We start from the raw sequence: 26,532 nt of genomic DNA, 5'->3' as shown, positions 1-26,532 counted from the left end.
ATGCCAAGCGAAAAGCATTTGCATATTCTAGGGAAAGAAGCCTCCAGGGATGAGTTTGGAGACTTCTCCTGCATGGAAGCAAGGGTCATACTTCTATCTTACAGAAACTTCCTATAGCAGACTCATAAGTTATCTCGCTGTGACTCATAACTTGGTGAACGGGTTTCTAGTTTGCTCTCTTTGAGAACCTCATTACTTGAAGTGCATCACACCAGCAAATGAAGTCAGCGTGCAGCTTTATTTATTATTAGGCATTTGTTTTTCTTTACAGTGGCTGCCTTATAGCTGCCACAAATATGCAAACCAGCTGAATTAAAAATAGCACACTTTCCCAATCTCTCTGAGCCTTGGTGCTTTGTATGTTCTCCAGTACCTGGATTTTTCTGACTAATGAACGCTTCCAGTTGCTGGAAAATGTTGTATGCAATTAGTACTCCAATCTGCAGCCTCAAAGAAAGCTGTGTCTAGCAGCTGAGCATTCTGGAAGAGCCAGTGCTTGGCAGAAGAACTAAACATCTAAAAGATAAAAGGGAGATGTAAGCACACTCCCACTAAGGCCTGCTGCAGAATTTAATTGGCAAGGTTAGCAATAAAGAGACTGCAGGCAGAACCACAAAGGTTATGGCCCCAGTGCAAGTCACAAAGCAGAAACAAGTTACTGTTCCAAGGCTTAAATATCAAAGCTCACATTTGGTTCCTCATCTTGCACTTCCCATGCCAAACTGCACAAGTGTGTTCTGATCAAATAAGCCCACTCTTTTATTCTTCTGAGTCCAGCTTTCTCTCTTCAAGGAGAGATACAAATCACTCCATCCAACCTCTCTGCAACTCCATCCAACCTCTGCTTGCACTCATCCCGCAGCTGCTTCAGCTCTCTCTGTAGGCTGGCCTCTCTCATCCGCAGTTCTCTGATCACCTCTGTAGCACTGACAGCTGGAACGGGTTCCTCAGATACAGATCCACCAAAGCCTGTTTTGCTGGCAGAATGTTTGCTTCTAAACACCAGCCTGCATGAGCCGTGCATTTTAGTTCTGTTTGGAGCACCGTGGTTCATAAGATCTAGTAGTTTCAGCTCCACTGATTCCTCTATCTTTCCTAGTTTGGCAGAGAAGTCCTCTTTCTGCAGTTCTTCCTCTCTTGCTTTCACCTGTAGAGATTAAAAAAAAAAAGAGAAGAGTATGGTAAATTTCTGTGAACAGCTCCTCATACCAGGAAACAACAGAAAATGTCACGTTTGGACTGGGATGTACCAAAGAAACAGGAGCCAACTGAGAGTAAACTCAAGTGCATGGCAGCAAAAAGTGAATTAAGCTAACATGCTTTCTATCAGGTAGCAACAGAGACCAAAAAGCTGCCTGTGGTCATTTCTTGGCAGCTTCACAGCCCAGCACCCCCTGACCTGATGACTAACACACGAGGGCTCCGTGTTCTCCCCTCACAACACAGAGCACGAAGGGAAACCCAGGAGAGTGACCTTCATCACCACCGTGTTCTCAGAACTGATTAACTGCTTCGTGACTAACAGCACTCATTCCATTTGCAAACGCTTTCTGTACTTGGCAACGTAAGAAAGGAGGGATGGCAACTGGAAGCTAGCAATTCCTTCATTCTCATTACGGGTAACAAGCAGTAAAACAAAAATAATGAAGCAGAGACAAAGAAGTATAGGCTAAGAACAAAATGAATTACAGGCAGCACACTTGCACTGAAGATAGGCCCAATAAAACAAAGCTTTTCTTGTGACAGAGTAGTCTGGATAAAAGCAATTGTATATACTGGGATTTCTCCAAAGCGTTTTATTTAATGTTCACTAACAATTTGATTTGAAGAACTTGCAAGATGGTAATTGCCTTGCCAATTTCACAAGTGGATTAAACACGAATTCAGTGACTCATCTCAAAATGCAGTTGTCAGTGGGGAAACATAAGAAGAGGTTCCCTGCTGAGGCCTTCAGGGAAATGATTCTTGGGCTAACGGCACATTACGTGCTGGCTGGTGGAGTTCAACACAAGCTGATGGCTGCAAAGCCGTGGGTGGAACTGGGAAGGGCACAGCCTGGCACTGGGCAGTTCACTGAGCGGCCCTCTCCCTGCCCCATTTTTCCACTGTTTTGCCTTCTCACAGCTCTATCAGCCATCTCTATCAGCCCCATCAACTTCTAAAAGCCCAGCAGAAATGCTCTGCTGCATTACCAAGCCCGAGCAGGTCTTGTGTGGTGTGGAAAGCACCAGGGCTGGGGCCACGAGCAGGCCCACATACCTGGCAGCAATGGGCAAGGCAGCCTCACAGCTTTCTGCGATGCCAGCCAGCTGCCAAATCAGCTCAGCTGAAAAACAGTGAAATTTCAAACAAAAAGGAAACAGAGTAGGATTCAAAGGCAGGTCACCCAATGACTCACAGCCCAGAAAACAAGCCTTATATTGTGCGACTTCAAGAGCTCCAGCTATTTCGCTCATGCAGAGACATAACTTGTTTTAGATCCTAAAAGTCAGAAAGACAGAGGTGAGAGACCAGACTTTGCTGACAAAGGAATAAGAAGATCAAATGGATGGAAACATGAACTAGATATTCAGCTTCAGAATAAGACATTGTTACCGACTGTGAGGATAATGAACCACGAAATGCTCCATTGCTGCTCCGAGGATGAATCCTTTGGCCAAAGCTCAGCTCAGGTCAGCTTGGCACTAATGACATCCCTTGCACTCCTCCCATCCCTGGCCAGGGGTGAAGCTGAACTCCTCCTCGGGGTTTTAAATCCACAGATCTGCATTAAGATATTGGTATCTCATGCTTTAGGGCTTTGACCAGTTCTCTGTAAGCTGGGGGATATTTGGTATCCCTGTGAAACACCAGAGATCAGTCAGAGCCGAAGGCACTGCTAAACTCCACCGCTGACACCAGCGCAGCCAGGGCTTCATTCATTCATTCCAAGTCTTTTATCAGAATATCTTCATGTCTTTTGCAGCCAAGTAATTAATCCTCCCCAGAGTCTTCTGATGCATTATCCCTCCCCGCCCTCAACAAAGATCAAGAAAATCAATCAAGTCAGAAAAGAAAGAAGTTGCTCTGAATTTTTCCTAACTTGCTAAAGGCTTTATCGATGCAGAGCCATCTGTTAAAGGAGACCTCTGCTGATTAAAGCATTTGAATAGAGTTGAAGCAGAGAGAAGTCTATCTTTGCCCTTGTCCAAGAACCAAGGGTCTCTCTTAATCATAATCCCCGCTGAATCCCAGGGCACCTCTCACTGCTGGCTACAAGAGTATCTGCAGCTCGGTTCTCTAACAACAACTCAGAAGAAACAAAACAGAAAAAATAAATTCCATGTTATCTGCACTCCCCATTGCCAAAATTGAATTAAATAAACGGAAAGTGAAGTTTGCACAGAGCGGATTTACCACTGGAATGCAGGATGGGGAAAATCTGCAGTTACTCACACAGAACAAAATCACTACGCAAACAGAGTCCACAAAATGCTATTTATTTTTTTGCATTAAACTCAGGCAGAATGCTACTGGGGATGCATAAGGTATTGCTAATGAAACGTAGGTTTTTATACCAGCCAAAGGTGGAGAACGTTATTACCCATGGAGCAAGACACGAGACAGAAGAGCACACTCCTTTCAGCAGTAAGTGCACTGAGTTTTAACTCATTGCAGAAACAGCTGAGGTAGGAATTACTGTACTGAAGCAATAGCAGAGGTAAGGACAAGGACAGCAGCCAGGGAAACACAGCATCAGAAAGGCACTGCACATGCTGTCTTCTGTGAAGAGGACCAACATTTCCTGGAACAATGATGTTAGATGAATTTAGTAAGAAAATTTTCAACTAATGAATATGAAATAAGAGGACAAGTTTAGCAAAGTGCTATTCCCATCATATCAGGGCAATTTGGAGAGCCAGTTCAATTTATTCTTTGCATTGCTCTTCCTGGTAAAGGTAAATTCTGTAACCCCATACATCTTCACAAACTCTCTTTCTGCTCTTTGTAGATTTGAATAGCTAAAAATCTCTTGGGGTTGCCTTCCAGTAATGTTCTTTATTCTTCACATCCTGAAGACTTGTGAAAACACTCACTAACATCCCTCCTGCATGGTTAATTGATGCTCTTTAACAGCTTGCTGTCTCCCATTAGTCAGCACATAATGATTATTCCACACGGCAAAACAATCTCAGCAGACCACTTTATATTAAACAAACATATTGTAAAGGATTAGGAGCCTCAGCATTTCGTGCCTGCCCCTTCCTATCCCACAGCTCTGCCTTTTGGTCTCAATCTACCAGCTGGAATTCGAACTCCCCATTAGGTACACAGCACTGTCTGACAAGTGCTGTGCACCCGCATCAAATAAATACAACGATCAACGCTTCCACTTCTACAGAGCCAACCTCATCCCAAAGGGACCCGGTGCATTTTGAGAACAGCCACACTGAACTAAAGGAAATCAGCTGATAAGAAAGCAGCATCTTCCAGCTGACACATCCCCTGCTCTGGAGCCAGCACTGATTTGGTTAGCAGCTCACAACACTTCAGCACACCTGTAATTCCAACAAAGCACTTACACACACTTAAGAATCCACAGAAAAGTGCTGTCCCTCTGCATGGTTGAGGGTTGACAAAGCCTGCCATGTTTCCCACTTCCAAGACCACGTCCCACCTTGTGAGAGGTCTGCTTTCATCAGCTGCTCGAGACATGCAATCCATTTATCTTATCGCTGCTCAAAACTCAGCCCTAACTAATTGCTGTGGTTTCCCCAGCTCCCTCCTGTTTGCCTGCACCTTGCTGGTAATGAGCTTCCCAGAGTTGTGTCTCATTCTATGAGGCTCAAACATCCCTGAGAGGCCACTCAGAGAGTTTTAACAGCTCGCTAATGAGAAGTGCAATGAAAATGATGCAAAAATTGTTCTTTTTCTGCTAAGCAGCAAGCTGGACATGAACACACTTGGACAGAACTTTGCCAAAATGCACAGCATCCCACAGAGATCTTGTGAAACCTCTAGGTAACCACACTGCATTATTTAAGTCCTTTCCAGTAATGACCTAACCAAAGTGGCAATCTTCCTCTAACCTCTCGTGGCAACATGAAAGCAGCCTCACAAAGCAAAGGAACACACTGCCCAACTCAGTGATGCACCTGAAGGAAGATGCTTGTGCTTAGAGCCACAGGAACTAAGAGCAAAACCTCAGATCTCATCTTTTGGGCTGGGGAACAAAAGGAAATTAGGAGATGTGAATGGATGCAATATCCAAGCGACCAAGCTGTGCTGCTTTTGCTATCGGGGCAAAAATCATCTGATACTTTCACCCTACAAAGTTCAAACGTTTGCTGAAAAGCACCTACCCAAAAAAATCAGACCCCCAGTGTTCAATAAAGGCACTTGCTGCTTATACAGAAAGACAAGAATACAGTAAGAGCAGTCTGCAATAAGCTATTCTGGAAACACTACAGCACTGAGTAAAGCAGGTGCTTCACTACAGAAAAGCTCACCTTATTCTAATTTCCAATTCATATCTTAGAGCAACTTGCCCAAATGTAATTTCAAACCTCTAAGGAAGTCAGAGTTAGCACCACAGCTCTATAAAACTTGTCTCATTGAATTAAGCCTCTTTGTGATAAGCTTTCAAGGTTTTTAATTTTCTGCAGCAATTTCTATGACCTGAAGAATAACCAGTTAAAAGCTCTGGAAACCATCATTTTCTGTTTTAACAGCTGAACACTTCCCACACTGCCCTGCCTAAATGAGGTTCCCTTCTTCTTGCGTGATCCTTGATTGTACACACAGAGACACGATGTTCTTCTGAAATAGCCCATTTAATAGCAAGGCACGCATGCATTTACAGATTTAAAGCTAAAATGAAGTGCTTAAGTAGCCTAACCTTCTGCACAGCACAGGCTACGGTATCTCACCCAGTAATTTGGGCTGTGTTCTACTACATTTGGTAAGCTACGGGGTCTCCTTTAGAAATACACTTTTTTCTTAAACACAAGCTGCACTCGATCAAAACCCTACTCTATCACAATGTTATTTCAGCAGTAAAATACACTTATGGCTTAAAACGTGCATCTTTGTACTAAGTTCTGCCTCTGGGTCTGGTTATGCCATTTCTCACCTAAAATAAGTCTTGTGCCTCCAGAACGCCACTTCTGCCTGGGAACTTACAGAACATCATCCAGCAGCAACCTTGCCTTGGTTCAATTCCACTTCTCTAACCTCTCCAAAAGAGGGGCAGAATAATTCCTTTATTACCCCTCCCTTAATCCTATCCAGTTTTTCAATCACTTTGCAATTGTGACAGTGGTGTGAGGCCAACCCATTTCAATAAGCCCAGAATGGTCACCTATGTGTTGTTCTTCAATGGATGACCAGTAGCAGACAGTACCACTTAGCTACCAATAATCCAGCACTTTTCCAACGAGCCCATTGCCTCCTATTTCACAAAGGCAGAAAAACCATTTGTTTGCACATAACCCATACCTGAAGCTGTACACACGTAAGTATTTCTTTCTAAAAACCTCAAAGCTTTGGTTTAACAAACAGCTAGCAGCAACATTTCACCTTAATATAATTACTGATTTCTCACATTCATTATGAGTTCAGCAAGAAGAAACAGCTTAGGCCTCTGGAAATGAAGGAGAATAACCCAAAAGAGGGGATATCAAAGTAATATTAATGCGTGCATTATTTGTACCACAAACTACGAAGACATTTTAGAAGGGTTGTAAAGCTGAGCTACAGCAACTGACAGGAGATGTAATTATACAAGCAGCTGCATTCCAAATTTTGCCCGGATTTGCAATTTCCTGCAATTAGAGGGGAATGTATACATCTCCATCTTATGCATTTTAAGCAAGACATCCTCTATTCAAATGCTAGCTCCCAGGCACACCTATTGTCAGTGCAAAACAAATTGACAGGGAAGCCACAGCAGCAATGTACCTACTTTATCCAGCAACAGAAGGCCAGCTTTTAGCTGAGGGAGGAATCCTCTGGGAAGAAACTACAAATACAAGTTTAATATCACAGACATGCTTAGCTGCATTCAGTGAGAACAGCCATAAGAGTCTGGCCAGGCATTGCTGCTGTGTGCTTTCTTCCCCCCCACTATACACTCAGCAGTACAAAGCACTTCATAAGACTTCAGGACAGCATCCATGCTGTTCTCTAATAGAAAGCATTACGGTGGTGAGGAAGCAAAGCAACAAAAAGTTGCGTTTCTTACAGCGTAATCTCACACAGAGTAGTAACCAGACCCTGACCTTACATGAAGGCATACCACATTTCTGTTGATTTTTTTTTTTTAATAAAGAGAATCCAGTCAGTCTGTATTTGGCATCACGTATCAAAATATCACACTGATAGGAGTCAGAAAAATCACACAAGCTTCAGAAAACAGAAAAGGACACCGGCCTAAGAGACCAGGAAAGGAACGCCAGGAAGATTTTCCAGAGTCTTTACAGGAAAACGCAAAGTAAACCTGCAAATATCAGCGTGGAACACAAAAGCACATAAGCGATAAGCGCAGTGCCTGTTTGCTGAGCCTGTGAATATCTATTGCACAGGAAAAAGCAAGAGGGAAATTAATCCTCTTAGGCCCCAAAGCAACCAAACTGTGAGGCTGCTGAGCGGAGTGCCCAAGGGCTGCGTGGGCAGCAGTGGGGTGGGATGGTTAAAGGACATACCTGAGGGCAGCAGCGAGGGGGCAGGGCTGAAAGCCTCTCACTAGGAGAACGTTTCCTGTTGTCTGGATATTTGCTGAACTATCTGTTCCTCGGGTTTTAGTAGGAGCAGCTTGCTTTGCCAGCCTTTAACTTCAGAGGAATACTGAACTCAAAAAGGGGATAATAGATAGGAATCAAAGACAAAATGTGATATTTGAAGCAACTCTGATGACAGAACCAGGCAGGAACAAATCCCCAGACATTAACTGGACTATTGAAACCTCTTCAGCTGCTTCTCGTAAGGTAGGCAACCCCCCCAGTATGGTCCCACTCTGCTGTGAAGGTGGGATGGCTCCATTTGCAGGTTTTCCATCAGTGACACAGGGAGATGAAGTTCAGATTTGCAAAAATCCCACATGGCACAGAGCTCTCAGTGTGCAAGGGGAGTAATTTCTGCCTCCAATTTCTAAGTCCTTAGAACTTACAATAACCAGAAAAATCCCATCTAGCAGACTAGCCTTTTATTTCTTCCTAATTAGTTTTATCTTTACACTATTTAAATCTTTGAATTCAATTAAAAGATCACAGAAATGCATATAGTAACACACAGATGAAAAAGTACTAAATGAAAACCACAGTACGTCAGTTTCAGTAATTCAGACACTTGCAAAAAGGCTGCGGAGCTTCTCTGAGGAAAGACTGACAGCGACAAATTACAGAGGAAGGCAGCAGACAAGTATTGCTTCATGTAATAAATTGCTCACTTATTTTTCAATTTGTTCTTCCCAATTTTTATCTCGGGCAGCAGACAAACACTGCTGATAGGAGATACCTTCTCAGATGTAGGTGACTTGCTGGACTTGGAGGGCTCCAGTGCTACATGAGAAGAGCTGCATCACACTGTCCAGCACGAAAGCAGCCACGCCAGGACACAGAGCTCCTTGGACTTGTGCTCTCTGAACAAGCCAAGCTCACTCCAGCAACCCAACACAACAGTGGCACGAGGCAAATGAGCGCCAACCCTCAGGTGGAGGTCTGTCAGCATAAAACATCTGCAGAGCTTCAGTGAAAAAGCTTTGGAAAGCCATTGCTCCAAAAACTTGTTCAGCTAAAGGAGTTTCTCTTACAGCTTTGCTGGTGAGAAGTGGCTGCAGTGGGCATAAAGCTGCCTGAATGGCCATCGTGATGCTGGCAGGAGGAATAGGGTGAGCTCTTCAGCTACAGCCTGCAAAGGGAAAAGTCTGACATCTCTCACAGCTTGGAGAGAGCCAACGAGACGAACAGCTAGAAGTAGTGAGTTCTGAACTCAGAAGTGCACTGAAGCCTTATTTAGATGCATTTCTGTCTAGGAAGAAGAGATCTGAACAATATTAAATTACAGATTTACTTTTATGTCAGCTCTTCTACAAGCACAAGGGACAGACACAGAAATGAATTAGATACTTTTTTCTCTTATGATCAAGTACCCTTGATTTCAGGGCAGACAGCTGGGAGGACGAGGCCAAGGTTTTAAGAAAAAAAGAAACTCACAGTTAAGCATCAATACAAACAGCCCTTTTCCCAAAAGCACCAAGCTCCTATCAACTCATTTGAAAACCAAGCAGTGCTGTGAAATATGCAACTTACAGCTTCTGCCCGTGGAGGAAGAACTCATCCTGATGGTCTGCCTTGAGCTGTAAAAAGCAATCCAGATACCTTCTGGAAGTTACTGTCCCAAAAACCCACTCGGAAAAGCTCAGTAAAACACACTAAGAGAGCTCCAGGTAGAGCTGCCCTAAAATACAGCCACCAGCTGCAGTGTTTAAGATGGTTTCCATCAGGCAGGAAAATGCCCCCAAGATGCAGCCCTGGCAGAGGAGGATGCATCACCATGGCTCACCTTGCACCGGACAGCCACAGCTCCAGAAACTCAGCAGCTTGGTGGCCACAGGGACCCTAAATCCCTGCCCATCAGCCCTATAGCTTTTCACATTCAGTAGATAAAGGCAGTGCTGGGAGCCACCATCTCACACACATTGCACATCTGAACCCTGTAGGCATTCCCAATTTTTGTCCATGTTTGATGTGCTTTTCAGCGTGAAAACATAAGTGCTACACTTATTTCTTAAAAAACGCACTAAAACATTTACAGTGGCTACAAAACACATTCTCTCGTTGGGATGCGTTTTTTTACAGTTTATTGTTAAATAAAGCTCATCTAAAATTTATTGGAGCATAATTCTTCAGCTGCATTTACTGCATGTTTCACTGCCGTGCTCGGTATCCAACACGTCAGTAAATAACACAAGTAAAATATTAACACTGGTTATCGATTATGCCTTAACCGATCCTGTCACCTGAGCACAAATTCTGCATTTTGGGTAAGGAAGGGAAAATTGCATCTTTTGGGAAACAAAATTCCACTCTTCAAACCCCAGAGTTCCGCACGCAGAACAGGAGACAGCACTTCAGTTTTTAATGCTCCTGCCTTCCCTATGGAGCTGGAGTCCTTTAGAATATATAAGCCCCATGAAAAATGTCAGGCGGGATAATTTACTTTCAGTTCCAGTTTTTGTGCCTTTGAAATCAGTTTGCTGATTTAGCAACTGCTACGGAGTCTTTCTCACACGGTTCAGCATTCATTCAGCAATCTGCACAGCAAGTTACATCTGCAAACAAAGAATAAATACTTATCTTCGTCGTCTGTTTGTGTGCTGCAAGCTTAGCATTGACTATTCAAATCTGAGTAATGGGCTGAAGTTCTCAGAAGTGAACAAGATTTTAAAAACCTCTCAGCTCTGTTCACGTGCAGGAACTTTCCCCATGCTTTTACTTGAGCCAGGCTAACTGAGAGCTTTGGGTCTAATGCAAACATCAGATCCTGCTGTGGAGAATAGAGATGCACAGAGACGGCTTCTTTCTTCCTCCCTCCAGCACAGGGCAGAGCTCAGTGCCTCCTGGAGCTGTCACCTGGGTCTCACCCAGCATCCATGGGCACTTACCAAAAGAAAGCAGCCTGATCCGTTAGGAAATCTGATAAAAAAGCCTGACAAAGCAACACAACAAGAAGCATAAGTAAAAAAGAGAACACACACATGAACACAGAATCATATGAGTTGGAAGGGACCCCTAAAGGACATCTGGTCCAACTCCCTTGCAATCCATCAAGTGCTCAGAGTCCCATCCAGCCTTGAATGTCTCCAGAGATGGGAAGCCCACCACCTCTCTGGGCAACCTGTGACAGTGCCTCACTGCCTTTATTGTAAAAACCTTCTTCCTTACATCCAATCTAAATCTCCCCTCCGTTACTTTGAATCCATTTCCCTCGTCCTGTTTCACAGACCCTGCTGAGGATTCTGCCCCTTCCCCTCCTATAACCCCCCTGTAGTTCCTGACAGGCTGCTCTCAGGTCTCCCCAGAGCCTTCTCCTCTCCATGCTGAACAGCCCCAGCTCTCTCAGCCTGTCCTCATAGGGGAAGCGTTCCATCCCTTAAACATCTTACTCCCTACTGCTTACAGCAGGTCTATGCTTTCTAATAACCTAAATCTGCTAATACCTTGGCAGCTCCATCAGCAGCAAATGTAATCCTATGTTTAACGAAATACAAACTACACATAAAAGCCATTAGCCCCGTCCCTCCTCGCCACCCTCCCGGCCATGTCCTCCACTGCTCCCTTTGATGGATGCTTCTGTTGATCTCTCTGGGTTTCCTCCCCTACGCAGGCATCTGGGCCCAGCCAACCATACACTTCCAAAAGCTGCTCTTGTGGCCCTGCTAGTTTTTCAATTCCTTTTTGCATGAAAAGCTCCACTGACAGCTGCTCGATGCTCCAGATGGAGGTTTTCAAAGTGGAACACAACAACACTCTGGGACCGGGGCAGGGAATATGCTGACTGCTCCCAACCATCCCCAGCACTCCTCCGCTTCCTGCATCCCCACAGCCTGGGTAATTATTAACCACTCGCTGCACTGATATCTTCATATTATCAGAAAGCCCAGAGAATGAGAATAAACAGCAAAAATAGACAAGATGAAACGGGAACAATTTGCTTTCAAAGAGAAAAAGAGCTCTTGACAAAGCTTCAGAGTGCTTTCCACCAAGAGCTCAGCTGCTGCTCTGCCACAAGCTTGTGCTTCAGACTGCAGCAAACATGGGCCTGCATTGGGGAACACACTGGGCACACACTGGGCAGCCAGCACACACCACACTGGGCCCTACCAGCCATGCAGAGGGGCGGGAAAATGTTATTTCTGCTTCCCCATCCATGCACAGGCACTGCCCATGCCTTGGTTTTCATGCAGGTTAGGCCTCACCGTGCAGCGGCAGCAGGATCACAGCTCCTCCATTAGCTCCCAGTGCTCTGTGCTCAGGCACGGACAGCCCAGCGTAACTGGAACTTCTGGACAGGGCTCAAACATGGAGGGAGCACATTCAAGCTCAGTTTGATGGCTCTGACTCTCTCTCAGCCATGCTTCAGAGATGCATATATGAGCAAGCTCCATCACACCATCACCCGAAAGGAGTCTAGCTTGTTTTTATACCCCAGCAAATACCACGAGCCCATATTACAATATCACAATCTCCAACAGAAGCTCAGTAGCAGGTAAGCATTTATGTGATTGAAACTGAGGAGGATCCTCATTTGGAGTCACCCTGTGCTCCAGCTCCTGGATACAGAACGTTCAACCTGAAATCAAGATGCCCCTCAATCAGAGGAATAGACAATAAATATTTTAAATATTTAGAAAGGAGCAAACAAACAAACATGATCTATTTTCAAATTCGGAGATGACTTCTTTTTCAGTTACATTTTTCTTCAAGCAGAGAAACATTTCTAAAGCTTAACCACCAAAATGTCATCCAAGAAGAAGTGATTATTTACCCAGGGCTGAATGGAAAAGAATAGAGCTGAACAGAAAAGAGCAGAGCTAACTATAAGAAAGTCACATATTCAGATCACACCTCTGCCCATACAGGTATGTCTTACGCCTGTTCTCCTCCAAGATACCAAACACAATTCTGCCTGCAGATGGGTATCAGTTAAAATGTCATATTAATCAGGGTTTCACGAATCATCCAAATCCCATAGCAACATTCAGTTATCTTCAGTCAGTGCCCTTGAAAGGGAAATAGTTTCAGGGTCGTTCCAAGCACAAAACTGGAAGAAAAAAAAAAAAAGAGCTGGGAGCAGGCAGAGATAAACAAAAGAAAATGCTTTCCTGAGGAAAATAACTTACTTAATTTTAAAAGATTAAAGATGGATAGTTTTCTCTACCAGAATCACGCAGCACAGATTATTAGTCTTATAAAAGCCAGATATCTTGCCTTGATAGCACATCCTGAATAAAGAGCAGTTGTGTTTGGTGCTGCAAACCAGACACTGCGGCATAGCATAGCTCTGACATTAACACACCTGAAATACCTCTACCTTGTCCTAAATTCATCGGTCAATCACAGATTCAGGTTTCAAGCCCAAACCAGTCACACAGCAGGTCCAGCTCCTCTTCAGCCATCCCTGATCTTTGTATTTGAAAATTCCTATCTCGCTGTAGTCTTTCCATCTTTATGCTAGAGACCCCTCAAAGCCCACCTCACCCAGCAGCCTGTCTGGAACACAGCTCAGCAGTGAGTAGCAAGAGAAGTTCAGCACTAGACAAATACATAGCCATACTTCACTGGAAGACACAACTTTCTAAACTTCAGCAGTTTTGGGCTGAAGGGCTTCCTTGGCCAGAGAACATTTTTCATATTTATTGCTTAACAACAGATTTTTTTCTTCATGAACTTGCCCAGTCGTGAGGATGAAGGAGCAGCAGAACAGTACAATTGTTTGCTCCTGCTCCGACGTGATATTTCCCTTCATTGCCTCTTACAGAGCAAGGAGCCCTAAACCAGCTGAATGTTCCTTGCACAGAAAGCCCTTTCAAAGCTTGGGTCATCATCACTTCCCCTTTCTATGCCTTTCCAGCTCACTCACGTCTTTCTTTTAGCTCAGACAACAACCAGAACTGCACACGGTGTGCCAGAAACCAATAGAAATATTTTAAATTTCACTTTCTTCTGCCTTGCTTACAATTCTTAGGATTTACTATTTACTACTTGCGACCACTGACATTTTCACAGAACTACTACTATAACCCCAAGAACTCATTCACACAACACGAAGGCCAGATCACAAAAACAGGCATAAAATTATGATTTTCCTTCAGATGCATTTTTATCACATTTATCTCCCATCCTATTTTATCTGACATTTTATCACTTAATTATTCAGTACCACAAAAGTACTGGAGATCTCACTGTAGCCTTCCAGTACTTGAAGGGAGCTTAAAAGCAGGAGGGGATTGACTTTTTACAGTCTGTTAGTGATAGGACATGGAGGAATGGCTTTAAGCCAAAAGATTTAACTAAAAGATTCAGGTTAGATGCTAGGCAGAGATTTTTTTACTCAGAAAGTGGTGAGGCACTGGCACAGGCTGCCCAGAGAGGTGTGGATGCCCCATCTTGGGGGTGTTCAAGGCCAGGTTGGATGGGATTATGGGCAGTTTGATCTGGTGGTTGGCAATCCTACCCATGGGGCTGGGAAGGATGATCTTTAAGGTCCCCTCCAACCTAAGCCATTCTATCATTCTAAGAGGGTCCTTGATCCTTTCCTGCCATTCTTTGTGCGTGCTCCCAGTGATTGAGCTTCTTTCACTTGTGCCTATTGCTCTTCACCTCCCTGTGCAAACTGATCACAGACGCCTGCTCTCCTCTTACTGCTGCGTTTGCTCAAGGGTCAGAGGAAACACATTTACATAGGCAGATTATTTTGGTTGAGAATCCTTTCAGGAACCTTATCCAATGCCATTTCTAAATGCAAGTGGGTCACGCCAACCCAACCTCCCTTGCCCACGCGCTCAGTGGTCCCCTCTCCAAGAGCTCCAGCAGATTTTTTAGATTTGTGGTTCCTCTCTTTAAAAACTGTGGCTGTCTCTTCCCCAGAATATCACATCTAATCACATGTCCTCAGTTCTTTGGAATAGTTTCTACTCAATTGCCTGGCACAGAGACCAGGCGCATTGCTAACAACCAACATAATTACTTGGTGGATTATCACGGTTCTCATGAAGTACAACACAGTGGGCACAGCAGCTATAATAAAACTTACTGTCCCTCATATGGACATGCTTGTGAGAGCCAAGATAATTTCCAGATGCCTCACTATCACAAGATACAAAGTTAGAGATAATGACCACTTTAGCTACCGCTGTAACTTCTCTTTGTTTGACTAAAAAAAGAATATAGAAGGAAAGATGTGATAAGCTTATTTCTCCAGTGAAAGGACTGAAGGGGACACAACTGATAGAGCAGCCTGCACTCAGCGAGCATCTGGGCTGGGGGAAAGAAGGCAGACTGCAGGCAGAAAGCATCACGTAGGCAGCTTGGCTGACAGAAAGAAGGGTTGATTTAAAGAGGATTAATGGAGAGTCATCTGACCTCCAGGCTTTCCAAAATGCTGTCACGTAGCAGCATTACGAAACAATTCTGTTCTGGGGGATGCAGAAGAGGAAGCACTTGCGATAAACTATCCTTTTAACAACACACCAAGACACACTCCATTTGTTTCCCACAGTTATGCACTCAAATGACATTCTATGAATCTCAGAAACAGTGGAACTTGACCAAACATCATTCAAAAACAATCAGTGCATCTATTTCAATGCACTGTGCAGCATTCATCAGTTAACATTATTGGACTTCATCTCCAAATTAAAGCACAAAAAGTTAGTGTGATTACTACATCATATTTAACAGGCACATATAATGTTATACATAAAAGGAGTCAGAGCATATTGGAAATCACACAGTGGGAAGTTTACTTTTCAATTTCAAAGTCTGAGCTGTCCTGCAATATTCATCTCTGTTTTGCCATAAAAGCATCTAAGCCACACCACAGCAGAGACCTGCATGACCAGCACCCCATCTGACTGTGACTGACAGCAAGTGCCTGGAGAAGACTGCAAGATCAAAGGAAATATATTGGAGATACTTCAGAATATTCTCTCACCCTGCAACGATTTTTATCCCACAACTTGCCAAGCTTATAATTTGCATTTGTGTATTGGATAATTTTTGGTGGATTTCCTCTTCAAAGAACGTAGCTAACAGATTCTGAACTCACTTATGCTGCTAATATCCCCAGTGCCCCATGGAGGAATTGCACACTTGGTATGAAGCAGCAGCACCTCATGCCTGCCCCTATCCAACCAAGCCCAACTGGCTCCTTATCCTTGCAGTGGAAGAGAGTGATCCAGTTTTTCTCCGTACATTTTTTCCCATGCCAAGAAAAAGAGTTCCTTTGAACTCTTGAGCAAATATCTGTCACCTTTCATTCTGGCAGTTGATCTGTAATCCCAACTACCCACACTTCAAACTAAAAAAAAACAAAAGTTAACAATTCTGAGTTAATATGGATTCAAAACAGCGACACGGAGAGTTTTATTAGTTCTACCTGACCCAACTATTCCTTTCACTTCTTTCCCATTAACTGGTTTCATAGATTTTCTGAATCCTTTCCCCTTTATGACTGTAAAAAAAAAAAATGCTACTTTCTATGTCTGCATCTTCATCGCATGCTAATATTCGGATTCATCTCCCAAATCTACATTAACAGCTCTTTTATTTATGCCCCAATGCCCCTCTGGGTGCTTTTCTGTGCCCCCCCATCTCTATGCTAGTGAACACCATGTACATTTCCTTCCTATCACCTGCCTTCCTCCTCAGCCAACCTCCCACACCCAGTCTGTTCTTGCACCAAAACTTGCACTCCGTTCCTTCTCTCACTTCACAGGTTTCAAACCCTCCTTATTCCTTTCACCATCAGGCATTTCAAAGACTAACTCAGTGAAAGAAGACAAGTTCTGGCTTCTCACATCCTCCTTTCCCTGCGAATACCTAACTTGTATTTTTCTTGCTCAACCATTACAGATGCTTTCAGCCTGCTGCCTCTGTCCCCTCCAGAGGCTGCCACAATTTCCTCCTCTTCTCATTGTCTCCTCTGTAACCCCTTATCCTTTGATGCCTTCACTTCCAAATGCAAGAACACTTACTTTGTTTTCAGCACACTGCCTCTCTGGGACACCTGCTTACTTTGTGTTTGAAAGAGCACCTGGCATGCTGTGGGCATAAACAGACAAGCAATTGTAGGTTGACACAGAGCACCAACAGGGATGCTGCCCTGAGACAGGACACAGCGAGAGAGCTGAAAAATAAAGGATATGAGAAGTTGCTTCCCATCGCAGCGGCTGCCCCAGAGCTCACCTTCTGACACCAGGCAGACCTTCGGCGTGCTACCAGCTTGTTCAGCTGGCTCTGCAGAGCTGTCATCTCCGCAGACAACCTGTCGATTTGTGCAGTCGTGCTTTCAGCCCAGGGGCAGCACGTGGCCCCCTCCTGCAGTCTGCTGGTCTCCACAGGAGCGTCCTGCATAGAGTGCATGCTTCCCTCCTCAGCCATGTTATCCAACACGGTTTCCTAAAAATAAAAAACAATAGAAGTTTCTTTTTGGCAGGTCCTAAAATGTCCTAAAATGCTTTCCCTCCTCCTCAGTAGCCCATGGCTAGGAATGTACTGCTGCTGTCTCCGAGTACAGTTCTGCACTTCCACAGCTATTTTAAGAGAACCTTTTTACTTCACTCTAATGCAAGTTAATAGAAGACTTACACTGCTAACTTAGCTCATTTTAGAAAGATCTGCATGCTGTGAGCTGCTCTCCACTGCTATTACTGAAGCATAAAGTCACACTTTGAGATAACAACAACCAGTACTGCAGAAGCAATATGTAAGCCCTTTCCCCTTCAATTCTACTTGCATGGCTTTTTGTAACACAGTGATGACCAGGACAAGAACTGTGCTTGCACTGCCCATCAGCTGTGTGCCACAGCAAGCTGTGACATCCACACCCTATCTGTGTCTACGTTCAGCTCTCCAAGCCAAGGAACTCCATGAGATCCCTGGCCAGCTCCATCAGTTCTGCTTGGCCCCAACCATTCCACTGGCTATAAAATGATTTGTGCAGCTGCCTTCAGAAGTAGCAATCATTATTTGAAACTCAAAAAAAACCCCAACCAAATAAGATTAGAGTCCTTGAAACTTATGTACCTCTACAACATAGTGCATAAATTACAAAGAAACAGTCTCCGCGCCACAACAGGATAACTAAGAGACCCAGCCCTCCTCACTCAGGATATTAAATATTTATTCCCATTTTGCTATCATGAAAACATCAAGCAGGAGAGATCATAATCTCTTTTAAGGACATGAGTAGCATTCAAAATTACCTTTCAAAATTGGAGAAGCAATCTGAAAACAGCAAGAGCAAATTCAGCAGTCATGCAGCATGGTCAATATGTGGGCAAGGCAAAAACATAGGTGTAATTACTGGCTCAGCAGCAGCACTGCTGGTAGAGATGCCATAAAATCACCCGTCACCAATGTCATCCTGATAAATGCAAGCACCAGCTTAGAAAGCATAAACACAAGTCTCTGTGATAGAGGAGAGCTGACCGTAACGCTGATGTACGGGTGAGGCACCTGAAGTTAAACACAGACAAATGGGATAGAAAATCCCGTACTGGAGCAGCAACAGCCATCAGAAGTTGAAGGAATGGCCTACAAGGAGGCATTATGAGAACCAATTTTGTTTAGCCTAGAAACAGGAACTGGGAAGGCAGTGACATGCTAACAGCCTTCACTTTAATAGAAGGTTGCTGTAGAGAGGATGAGAATAATTTTTCTCTCTCGCTGTCTTTTTTCTATGCAGGTAGGCACAAAACTTTGGCTTTCTTCGCAGCAAGAGGTTTTTAGGCTGATATGAGGAAAAGCCTTGCAAAAGAGCCATGAATGGCAAATGAAACCCTGAAAACCCTCTCCTTTCTAAGCCAGCAGCAGCTCTGCAAGATGTCACCAACAACTGACAGCCTGACAATCTGCACAGCAGTAACACTAAGCTTTTTTTTTTCCTTTTAAATTTGAAATTTATTAAATGAGAGAATTTTAGAGCAAAATTACTGCAGCCACTCCTGTCGCTGCAGTCAAGCCATGCTCTGGTCTAAGACTACTGCTCTGCCTTGCTGTGAATGTCACATCTCAGACCCAGCATCCTCACCCTTGCCAGCCAGGGTGCTGTAACACAGCCCAACAGCAAGAGCAGTGCCTGAGGGCTCCCATACAACCCATAGGGCAATAATGAAGCCCCTGCTGCCTTCACGGAGTCTGCTTCACCTCTTTCTGCTCAACTCTCTGCATCCAGTGTAGCAGATAAGTGCACAGAAGAAAATAGATGGCAGAACAGCAAAAGATATGAAGAAAAGGCATTAAAACAGTGGAAAGCAGGAGGGAAGGGTGTCGGGATAGTAACGGAGAGCAGGGCTGTACCTTAGCACAGGGATGGGTGCAAGGCAGAGCCACACATCCCCATAAGCATCACAAGTAGTCATTTCTACAACTAAAAGCAATTGATTTCAATGAGTGAGGAAGTATCATTAACAGCAAACCCTAGAAAACTGGCTAGCACCTATATTTAGCAGAAATGTCTGCTTTATCAACTCTGAAAAGTTGTGGGCTTTTTGGTTGTGTGTTTTTTTGTTTTTTTTTTTTTTTTTTTTAATAATAATGTTAAAATCATCTGACAACCCAGAACCTAAGACAGTATGGAAGAAAATTCTCTTGACACTTTGCTGCACTTGTTAAAAAAAGAGAAAAAAAAAAAAAGAAGCAAGCATGCAAAGATGTGGAGATACTAAATAGCTGTCTTCCTACAGAAACATGCAAGTTCAGCTGCTGAATCAGGCAAAGATAAGTGCAAGAGACGTTCCAATTTCAGAGCCTAGCTGGTGGATCCCTATAAAGGCTGGGGAGCCCAGTCAGGCATTCAGTCAGACATTTTCCATTTGCAAATGCTGAGGGATACATTCATAGATTGTGGGCGAACCTTTCAGAATTAGTATAAAATTGCCCATGCTCTACTGCATCCCAGAGTCCATCCGCACACAAACAGACAAGCTGAGTTTGCCCAGATTGTAAGGGCACACAAAAATCAGAGCATGGGGCAAGGGCAATGGAAATACACTGCCAGAAATAATGGCAAATAAGCTCGTAATCTGATGGCCAGTGAACATATCCTATAAAGGTAAGAGTAAGGAAACTGAGCAATGCATCCAGATACAGACACTCGAAGATGGAAGGCTGCAGGGCAGACGTGCCCATCAATACAAGAGCGTTCAGTAATCAGCACAGGGGAGCTTCATCAGGAATACATTACTAACATTCTCTACAAGCATCAGGAGGGCAGTAATTATGCAAGAATCATTCTGGTCATCAGATCAGCAAGAAAAAATACGGGTAAAAATGGAAAGAGGATACTTCTGTATCTTCAAAGCACATCTCATCCTCATACAACCTACAGTATATGGGAACACAACCATCAACATTCTGCTGAACAAAGCCACTGCCACATTCAATTCATTAAATAAAGACGTGCTGGCTGGGTTTTTTGCAAGTATTTATTTAGGACTGAATTCCAGAAAGCACACAAGCACTAACCACCACAGTACTCCCCACACCGTAACGTGGTTGAGGTGGCTACACCAAAATGCCATAGCACTTGCCCTTCCATTTTGCCAGCATGACTTTGGAGATAGGCTTATCCTAGAGCTGAAGCTTTGCAATTATAAGATGGTAGATGAGTAATCAAAAGCTATTACGTAACTAGTGGCAATCCAAATGGCTCTGCAATGGGAGTATTCAAGACAGGTGAGGTAATTTTACACTCCTCTGCCTGGTTTTTAGTGTAGAACGACGCATGTGGGCAATTAATAGTCAGCTCACTGATTCCCAAAATTTTGTAAACTCATGCAGCTAATGAAGTGCTCTGAAGAATTATTTTCAGCAATTGTAAATGGACAGAAGTTGCAGAGAGAAGTGAGATGGATGCTGCCGTTTACACTCACTTGAGAAATCCAAAGATGCACACAGAAAGGCTTATTGATTTTCTTATGATCATTCAACACAGTTCAAGGGGAAATTGCCAATTTCAACACACTATTTGGCTGGGAAAAAATGAAGTTGTTTTCAGTATCAGCTGCTTGCAAATTTAGTTGCTCTCAAGTCTGCAATAAAGCTTAGAGTCCCTCTTCTGCAAACCCATTTAATTTTAACGAAATGTATGACTGTTATGTTTAAAAACATTAAAGAGATGAAGATCAAGCATTTTCATTTGTATTAACTTTATGGAGCTCTGCTACTCTGCCCTGCAATTCCTCAGCTTAGCTGGTAGGACTCACAGTCTTACTGAAGAAAACTGAGGGATGAAGAAGAACTAAGAACACATTGCTCTCTTTACCAAACCCTTTTTCCTTTTCTGAAGTGCTGTTTAACAGATGTCTCACAGCATTTTTGTAGCAAAGAGCCTTTGTAAGTGGTCAGCTATTGGTTAGAGTCAAGAAAGTTGCATCCTTTAAAATTACTTTAATTACCATCCACTGCCAGTAAACCGCTTCCAGTTGCTTCCACTCCAGAAAGGCTTCGAGTTGCATGGTTTCCAACTCCAGATGCTGTAACAGCTGGATAAAAGGAAACAAAGGAAAGAAAATCAGGTAACGGTACTCATTTGTGAACTAAATGAAACATGCATTTGGTATGCATTACAACAACAGAACTCCACGGGCATTAACGATGCATGGGACAACGCTGTGTTATTTTATAGGAGCACTGTAAAACCAGCTGTGCAAACACGATGTGAACACAAATTGTGATACATTCAGATCTAGATGCACGCCCGTCTTCAAATCTTCTGTGCTTCATGACTACCAATATCAACTGTTTCTCCAGCAACATTTTTTCTTCTTCCAAGAACATTCTGTTCTTCTATTCACTCATTTATCAAAGCTGCAAAGTTTAATCAGGCCGTGTACAGCATGGCTGTCCCAGCTAAAGCTTACACAGTCGGCCCTTTAGTAGAACTCCTCATATGCAATAATAACACCGATTTGACACCAACAGCAAGGTTTTAAAAAAGACACGTGTACCTGTATGCTGTCTCAAACAGGATGATCAGGATGAAATCAGTAACAGCTATACCTACTTTCTACAGACAACTAATCTGCCAGCTTTGTTGGGGTTAGCTATGACCTACATACCACGTAATTGAGGTAACTGTAAAGCATCAGTTGGCTTTGCAATTTTATTCTGCAGATATAAATTGAAGACAAAGAAATCAGAGAAGGGAATGCACTTTCAAAAGTTATTGCTGGAAATTATGAGCAGTTTGCTCTAAAAAAACTGCTGATCCAAAATACAATTGCTACACATTTGTTTGCACAGCTGACACTTGGCATCACTGACTGCCAGTTTCAGGATCAGCTGCTTACGTGGAAGAATGGTCTCCTCCTTTTCTCTGCTCATAGATATATCCACAGCACAAACAGCTTAACTCAGGGGATCTCATGCTGGCAATAAAACTCAGGTAAAAAGTTGATTAAATATTCAGGCAACAGCTAATGTTACCTGATTTTGAAGTAGCTTTGTAATGTGGCCCTAAGTTGCATGTGGTTGCCATCCAAGTAAGTCTTGTGACAGCTAAAGAGGACTGAGGGCTGGAATAGGGAATTTTTCATTTTAAGTCTTAAAAAAATAGGAAAAATTTAGGAAAAAAAGTCATTTGCTTTTTTTTTGCTTCCATTTTGCTTTGCTTTTCCACTAGACCTGAGATGATATGATTCTGGAGACAATCAGTTGGAGCTAACAGACCTTAGTAGCAATCACAGCCTTCTGAGCAGTCTCAGAATCCAGGATTTTTGCATGTTTGTTTTCCAAGCTGTGCCATTAGTGATGCCACTCTTGAACTGGAAAGTTCCATTTGATTCACCTACTGTCACATCCTCACTTTTCACTGAGGTGCTACTATCCTCAGAAATACCAGGCCATAAATCTGGATCCAGATGCCCTGCTCATCCTCCAGGGTGGTTTATCCAACATTTCATTATCTAAACACACACCGCTCCTGGATGGCAATCACAGAATCATAGAATGGTTTGGGTTGGAAGACCATCGAGTTCCAACCCCCTGCTATAGGCAGGGACACCTCCCTCTAGACCAGGTTGCTCACAGCCCAACCAGCCTAGCCTTGAATGCTCCCAGGAAAGGGGCATCCACAGCCTCACTGGGCAATGTCCTGTGCCATCCTTCATGCAGGTCTTATAAGACTCAGATGTCACTGCGGCACAGAGAATAAAAGCAAAAACTAAAATTGTACAAATATCCTTGAAGTACCTTAGCAAACAATATAAAAACAAGTAATGTTCAGGGTGGGAGGTTTAACGGACAGCATGCCATTAGTTTTACCAGAAGGACAGACTCCACGCGACCCAGGTTTTCACTCAGATACAACACTGAGCAAATGAACCCCTCACACTCATTCCCCAACTTCAACCATCACCAGAGCTTCTTGTGAGCATTTACCATTCCTTAATCAAAATCACGCATTTTGCAAATTTGAGGTCAACAGCACGCATTTTCTCAGCACCAATAACAGCTTGCCTGGAGATGCACTGCTTGGATGAGGCCGTGGGCAGCCTGGTGCAGTATTAGATGGGGAGGTTGGTGGCCCTGCATGTGGCAGGGGGGTTGGAGATTCGTGATCCTTGAGGTCCCTTCCAACCCGGGCCATTCTGTCATTCTGTGAAGAGCAATTCCACTCCTGCTGCTCCACATCCATCTCAAAATGCAAGACGAGTCTGTGAGCTGCAGCTAAAGTTGTCTCCTTGCTTTTAATGGCCTAAGGGCCCAGATGTTGTCATCCCTCCTAATGAAATTTAAAGACTAACATCTGCAGAAGAGCACTGATTTTGTTTCTTGAACAAAGCAAAGCAGTAAGTCAAAGATGTGCCGCATGCGGTTGTCAAAACGATGCTTAGGGATAGTGTATGAAAATTGCCTTTCCTCCAATAAAACTAAGACACAAAATCCATTTCCTTTCTTCTGGAAGAAGTCATTGCTCTAACACACTTTCACAGAGAGAAAAGGTAATGACAAATTCAAATTGCAAATCTCTGAGGAGAAGTAATTCCACACTGAATGCTGAGAGCAAACATTGCAGTAGCAACTTCTCTAAACCACTGTACAGAAGGTATCACTGGCACAAACACCGTGCAAGCAACAGCTTTCCTCGAGAGGCTAAACTGTGCTTAGCTGGGATGGCAGGGAGCACGCTGCCAGGAAACCTCCCAGCACTGCAGGAGGAAGCAAGCTGCATACAAACACATCCCTCTGTAGGCAAACACCCAGCATGCAGCCTGGCCCAAGGAGCTCCAGAAACTTTGGGAGCTTGAGATGCAAACAATCAAGGTAACAACATCTTCTGGGTGGCTCTGGTACCCAACAATGAACTGAAGTCCTCCACAGCACTACGTACCACGTACCTACCTTGCACCACAGTCATCATTTAAACGTATCTGTAATTATCTTTCTGCCGAGGTATTAATCTTTTTCATTCTATTTACAAGCATATTGCTAAATTCATTGATGCCTGCAGACCACTATAGAAATCAATATTTAATAATTTGCAGCATAATGCATCCTTTTCATGGGCTCAGCTCCAAAGATCAGCTCCCCGCAACAGGCATTTAATCTGCAGTGCCCACAGACTGTAATTCATCCTGCATGCCACTACAAAAAGAATTTTTAATCAAAAATTGCTTTGTCTAAATATTCCAAAAATCATCCCATTGTTAGACACACACACCAAAATAACGAGCTTTCAGCAACGCATTCTGTTCTTGGCTCAGAGATAAAATGCTGCTGATTCATCACCTATTCACACCTGACTGGAGATGAGAGACTTGCATTGGGCTCCAGACCACTGCTAGCATCTCTGAGGTGTGACTCGAGGCCCAACACAGAGCTGGAACATGCTTTGGAAGCTCAGTATGAAAGCTTATATGGGGAGTGGTATCAGGAGACTGATTCAGATATGGACTTGTTTAAAATGGATTTGGTTTTATTCAACTCAAATTTTGGACATTTTAGTACTACTTCTGATATACCTGAGAACTGCAGGAAAGCAGAAGAGAAGTTCCTTCTCAAGAATGCAAAGAAAAGGATAAGTACTCATGGCCAAGGCAGACACTTCACATTGCCAGAGGTAAACCATAAGTGAGACTAAGGCCCAAACACCAGATGAAATAAAAAACATGGGCTGTTGGGTTTCAGATGGTGCATGCTCCCTGAATTGCACATTACCAGGGCAAAGTTGTGGAAGCTCCTCACCAAAAAGCAGAGAAAATCCTTATATCCTACCTATCTTGGGCTGGTAGAAAATAACACCGTAGGTGGACACACTCAGTGCTCCAAGATTCAATTCCATGTTGTGATTTCTCCAAAAGCAAAGCTTCTTTAAAGCATTCCCATATATCCCTTGAAGGCTGAAGCTAAAATAAATGGACCAGAAAGTCACACTGCAGTACAGTGAAGTACAGGAGCTAAGGAGCAAAACCCAACAGACCAATAAGCAGCCTCTAGCCACAGGGCAAATAAAGATTGACTCAAGTCTGTTCACAGGCGGAGAAATACTGCTGAGGATTGAGACAGAGCAGGAGAAACACCACAGCCCAGCTAAATCACAACATGGATGGATGACAGGGCAGATGACAGCTTCTTCCACTGGCAGCTATGGACCCCAGAGAGTCCCTGACCACAACACTAAAAGGGACAGAGCTCCAAAAGCAGGTACTTCTGCATAAACTCCCTGCTGCACTAAGAGCAAGCAGGACATGGATCTTCTAAAAATAATACTTATAATTTAAAATAGAGCAACTTTATGTGGAGAATGTTAATTCCAGATGCTTGGAAGTGTACAAAAATTCCAAAAATACCTGACTTTTCCACTCACCAACACCAGTTGTATACCAGCACAGCCTGAACTTCAGTAGAGCTAGCTCAGTTTTACATTGCTGAGAGCAGGGAATCAAACCACTAGTTAAAAACTTAAGTGACAAAGATCATCATTATAAAACGTAATTGCTATTTGTGGAGGGATTTAGAAAACATCTGTTTAAAATGAAACTGAAAGAAAATGGGATTTAAAGCAAACAAAATGAGGCATTTGGCACATAAAGAATTGTACTACAGCTTTCCCATCAATAGGCAATGAGCTGGGCTGTGCTAACAATGACATTCATTTGCAGGGAGCAGGTCAATGAATGGACCACTTTGCATTTTTTCCCTGAGGATATGGCATATATTGAACACAGGGCAAAAATACCAGGAAAAAAATTGATTACAAGGCAAGTTTTACACTTTAGCAGCCAAGATCAAGATGGATGAGAATAGAAAAGGTGGGCATTTTCTTCCCCAAAAGTACTTTGATTTTGGGCATATAACTTTGCAAATGGTAGGAGCCAAATTTTCAGGCAGTACTAAGCACCCTTTGCTGAATGTAAGCTCAGTTGAAGCACAGTCAGTGGGTACCAAATAAATAAATAAATAAATAAAATCACGATTTACATTAAGAAATCCTAGCCAGAGGATTTCACAGGACATGAAATCGCATTGCAGCGCTGCCTGGCAGCTTCATATTGTGCTGCTATCCAGTACCCCATGAATCTGATATCAAAGAAAGACCATTACTGAACTGATTTTATTTAGACTGTTTCTGTACATAGAACAAAGCATTATCCATATTCAGCTTTTCCTTTTCCCCCCTCCTGTATACTTGCCCATTTTCCTGTATTTTAATAGACCACAAAAACACATGCTGGAATAGAAACAAGTCATTTCTCAAATACTTTTTAAACTCATTAAATTCAGAACTGAACATTACACTTCCAATAACCCCCTTTCTGCATTATGC

At 43.3% G+C, this 26,532-nt stretch overlaps 1 protein-coding gene across 11 annotated transcripts in view; it reads right to left on the bottom strand.

Annotated features, from left to right (window-relative positions):
• Positions 1-219: 219 nt before the first annotated feature.
• TEDC1 (tubulin epsilon and delta complex 1) overlaps positions 220-26,532 on the bottom strand; it is a 64,026-nt gene continuing 37,713 nt past the window's right edge. For 6 of the 11 annotated variants that reach the window (XM_085231104.1, XM_085231100.1, XM_085231102.1 and 3 more), the window contains 3 exons: positions 21,152-21,247; positions 16,947-17,159; positions 220-1,147 (listed from right to left, as the gene is read on the bottom strand). In XM_085231104.1, the coding sequence (XP_085087230.1) occupies positions 788-1,147; positions 16,947-17,159; positions 21,152-21,247 (669 nt within the window). In that variant the 3' untranslated portion in view covers positions 220-787. Of the gene's footprint in view, positions 1,148-1,168; positions 3,785-9,740; positions 10,310-16,946; positions 17,160-21,151; positions 21,248-26,532 lie in introns of those variants that run through there. The other 5 variants (XM_085231101.1, XM_085231106.1, XM_085231108.1 and 2 more) reach the window with 3 other exon arrangements.

This window comes from Meleagris gallopavo, chromosome 10 (assembly GCF_905368555.1).
Source record: "Meleagris gallopavo chromosome 10, MGAL_WU_HG_1.1, whole genome shotgun sequence".
Lineage (NCBI taxonomy): Eukaryota > Metazoa > Chordata > Aves > Galliformes > Phasianidae > Meleagris > Meleagris gallopavo.
Note: the sequence above shows the minus strand (reverse complement) of the source record. Positions and strands in the feature narration are given on the sequence as shown.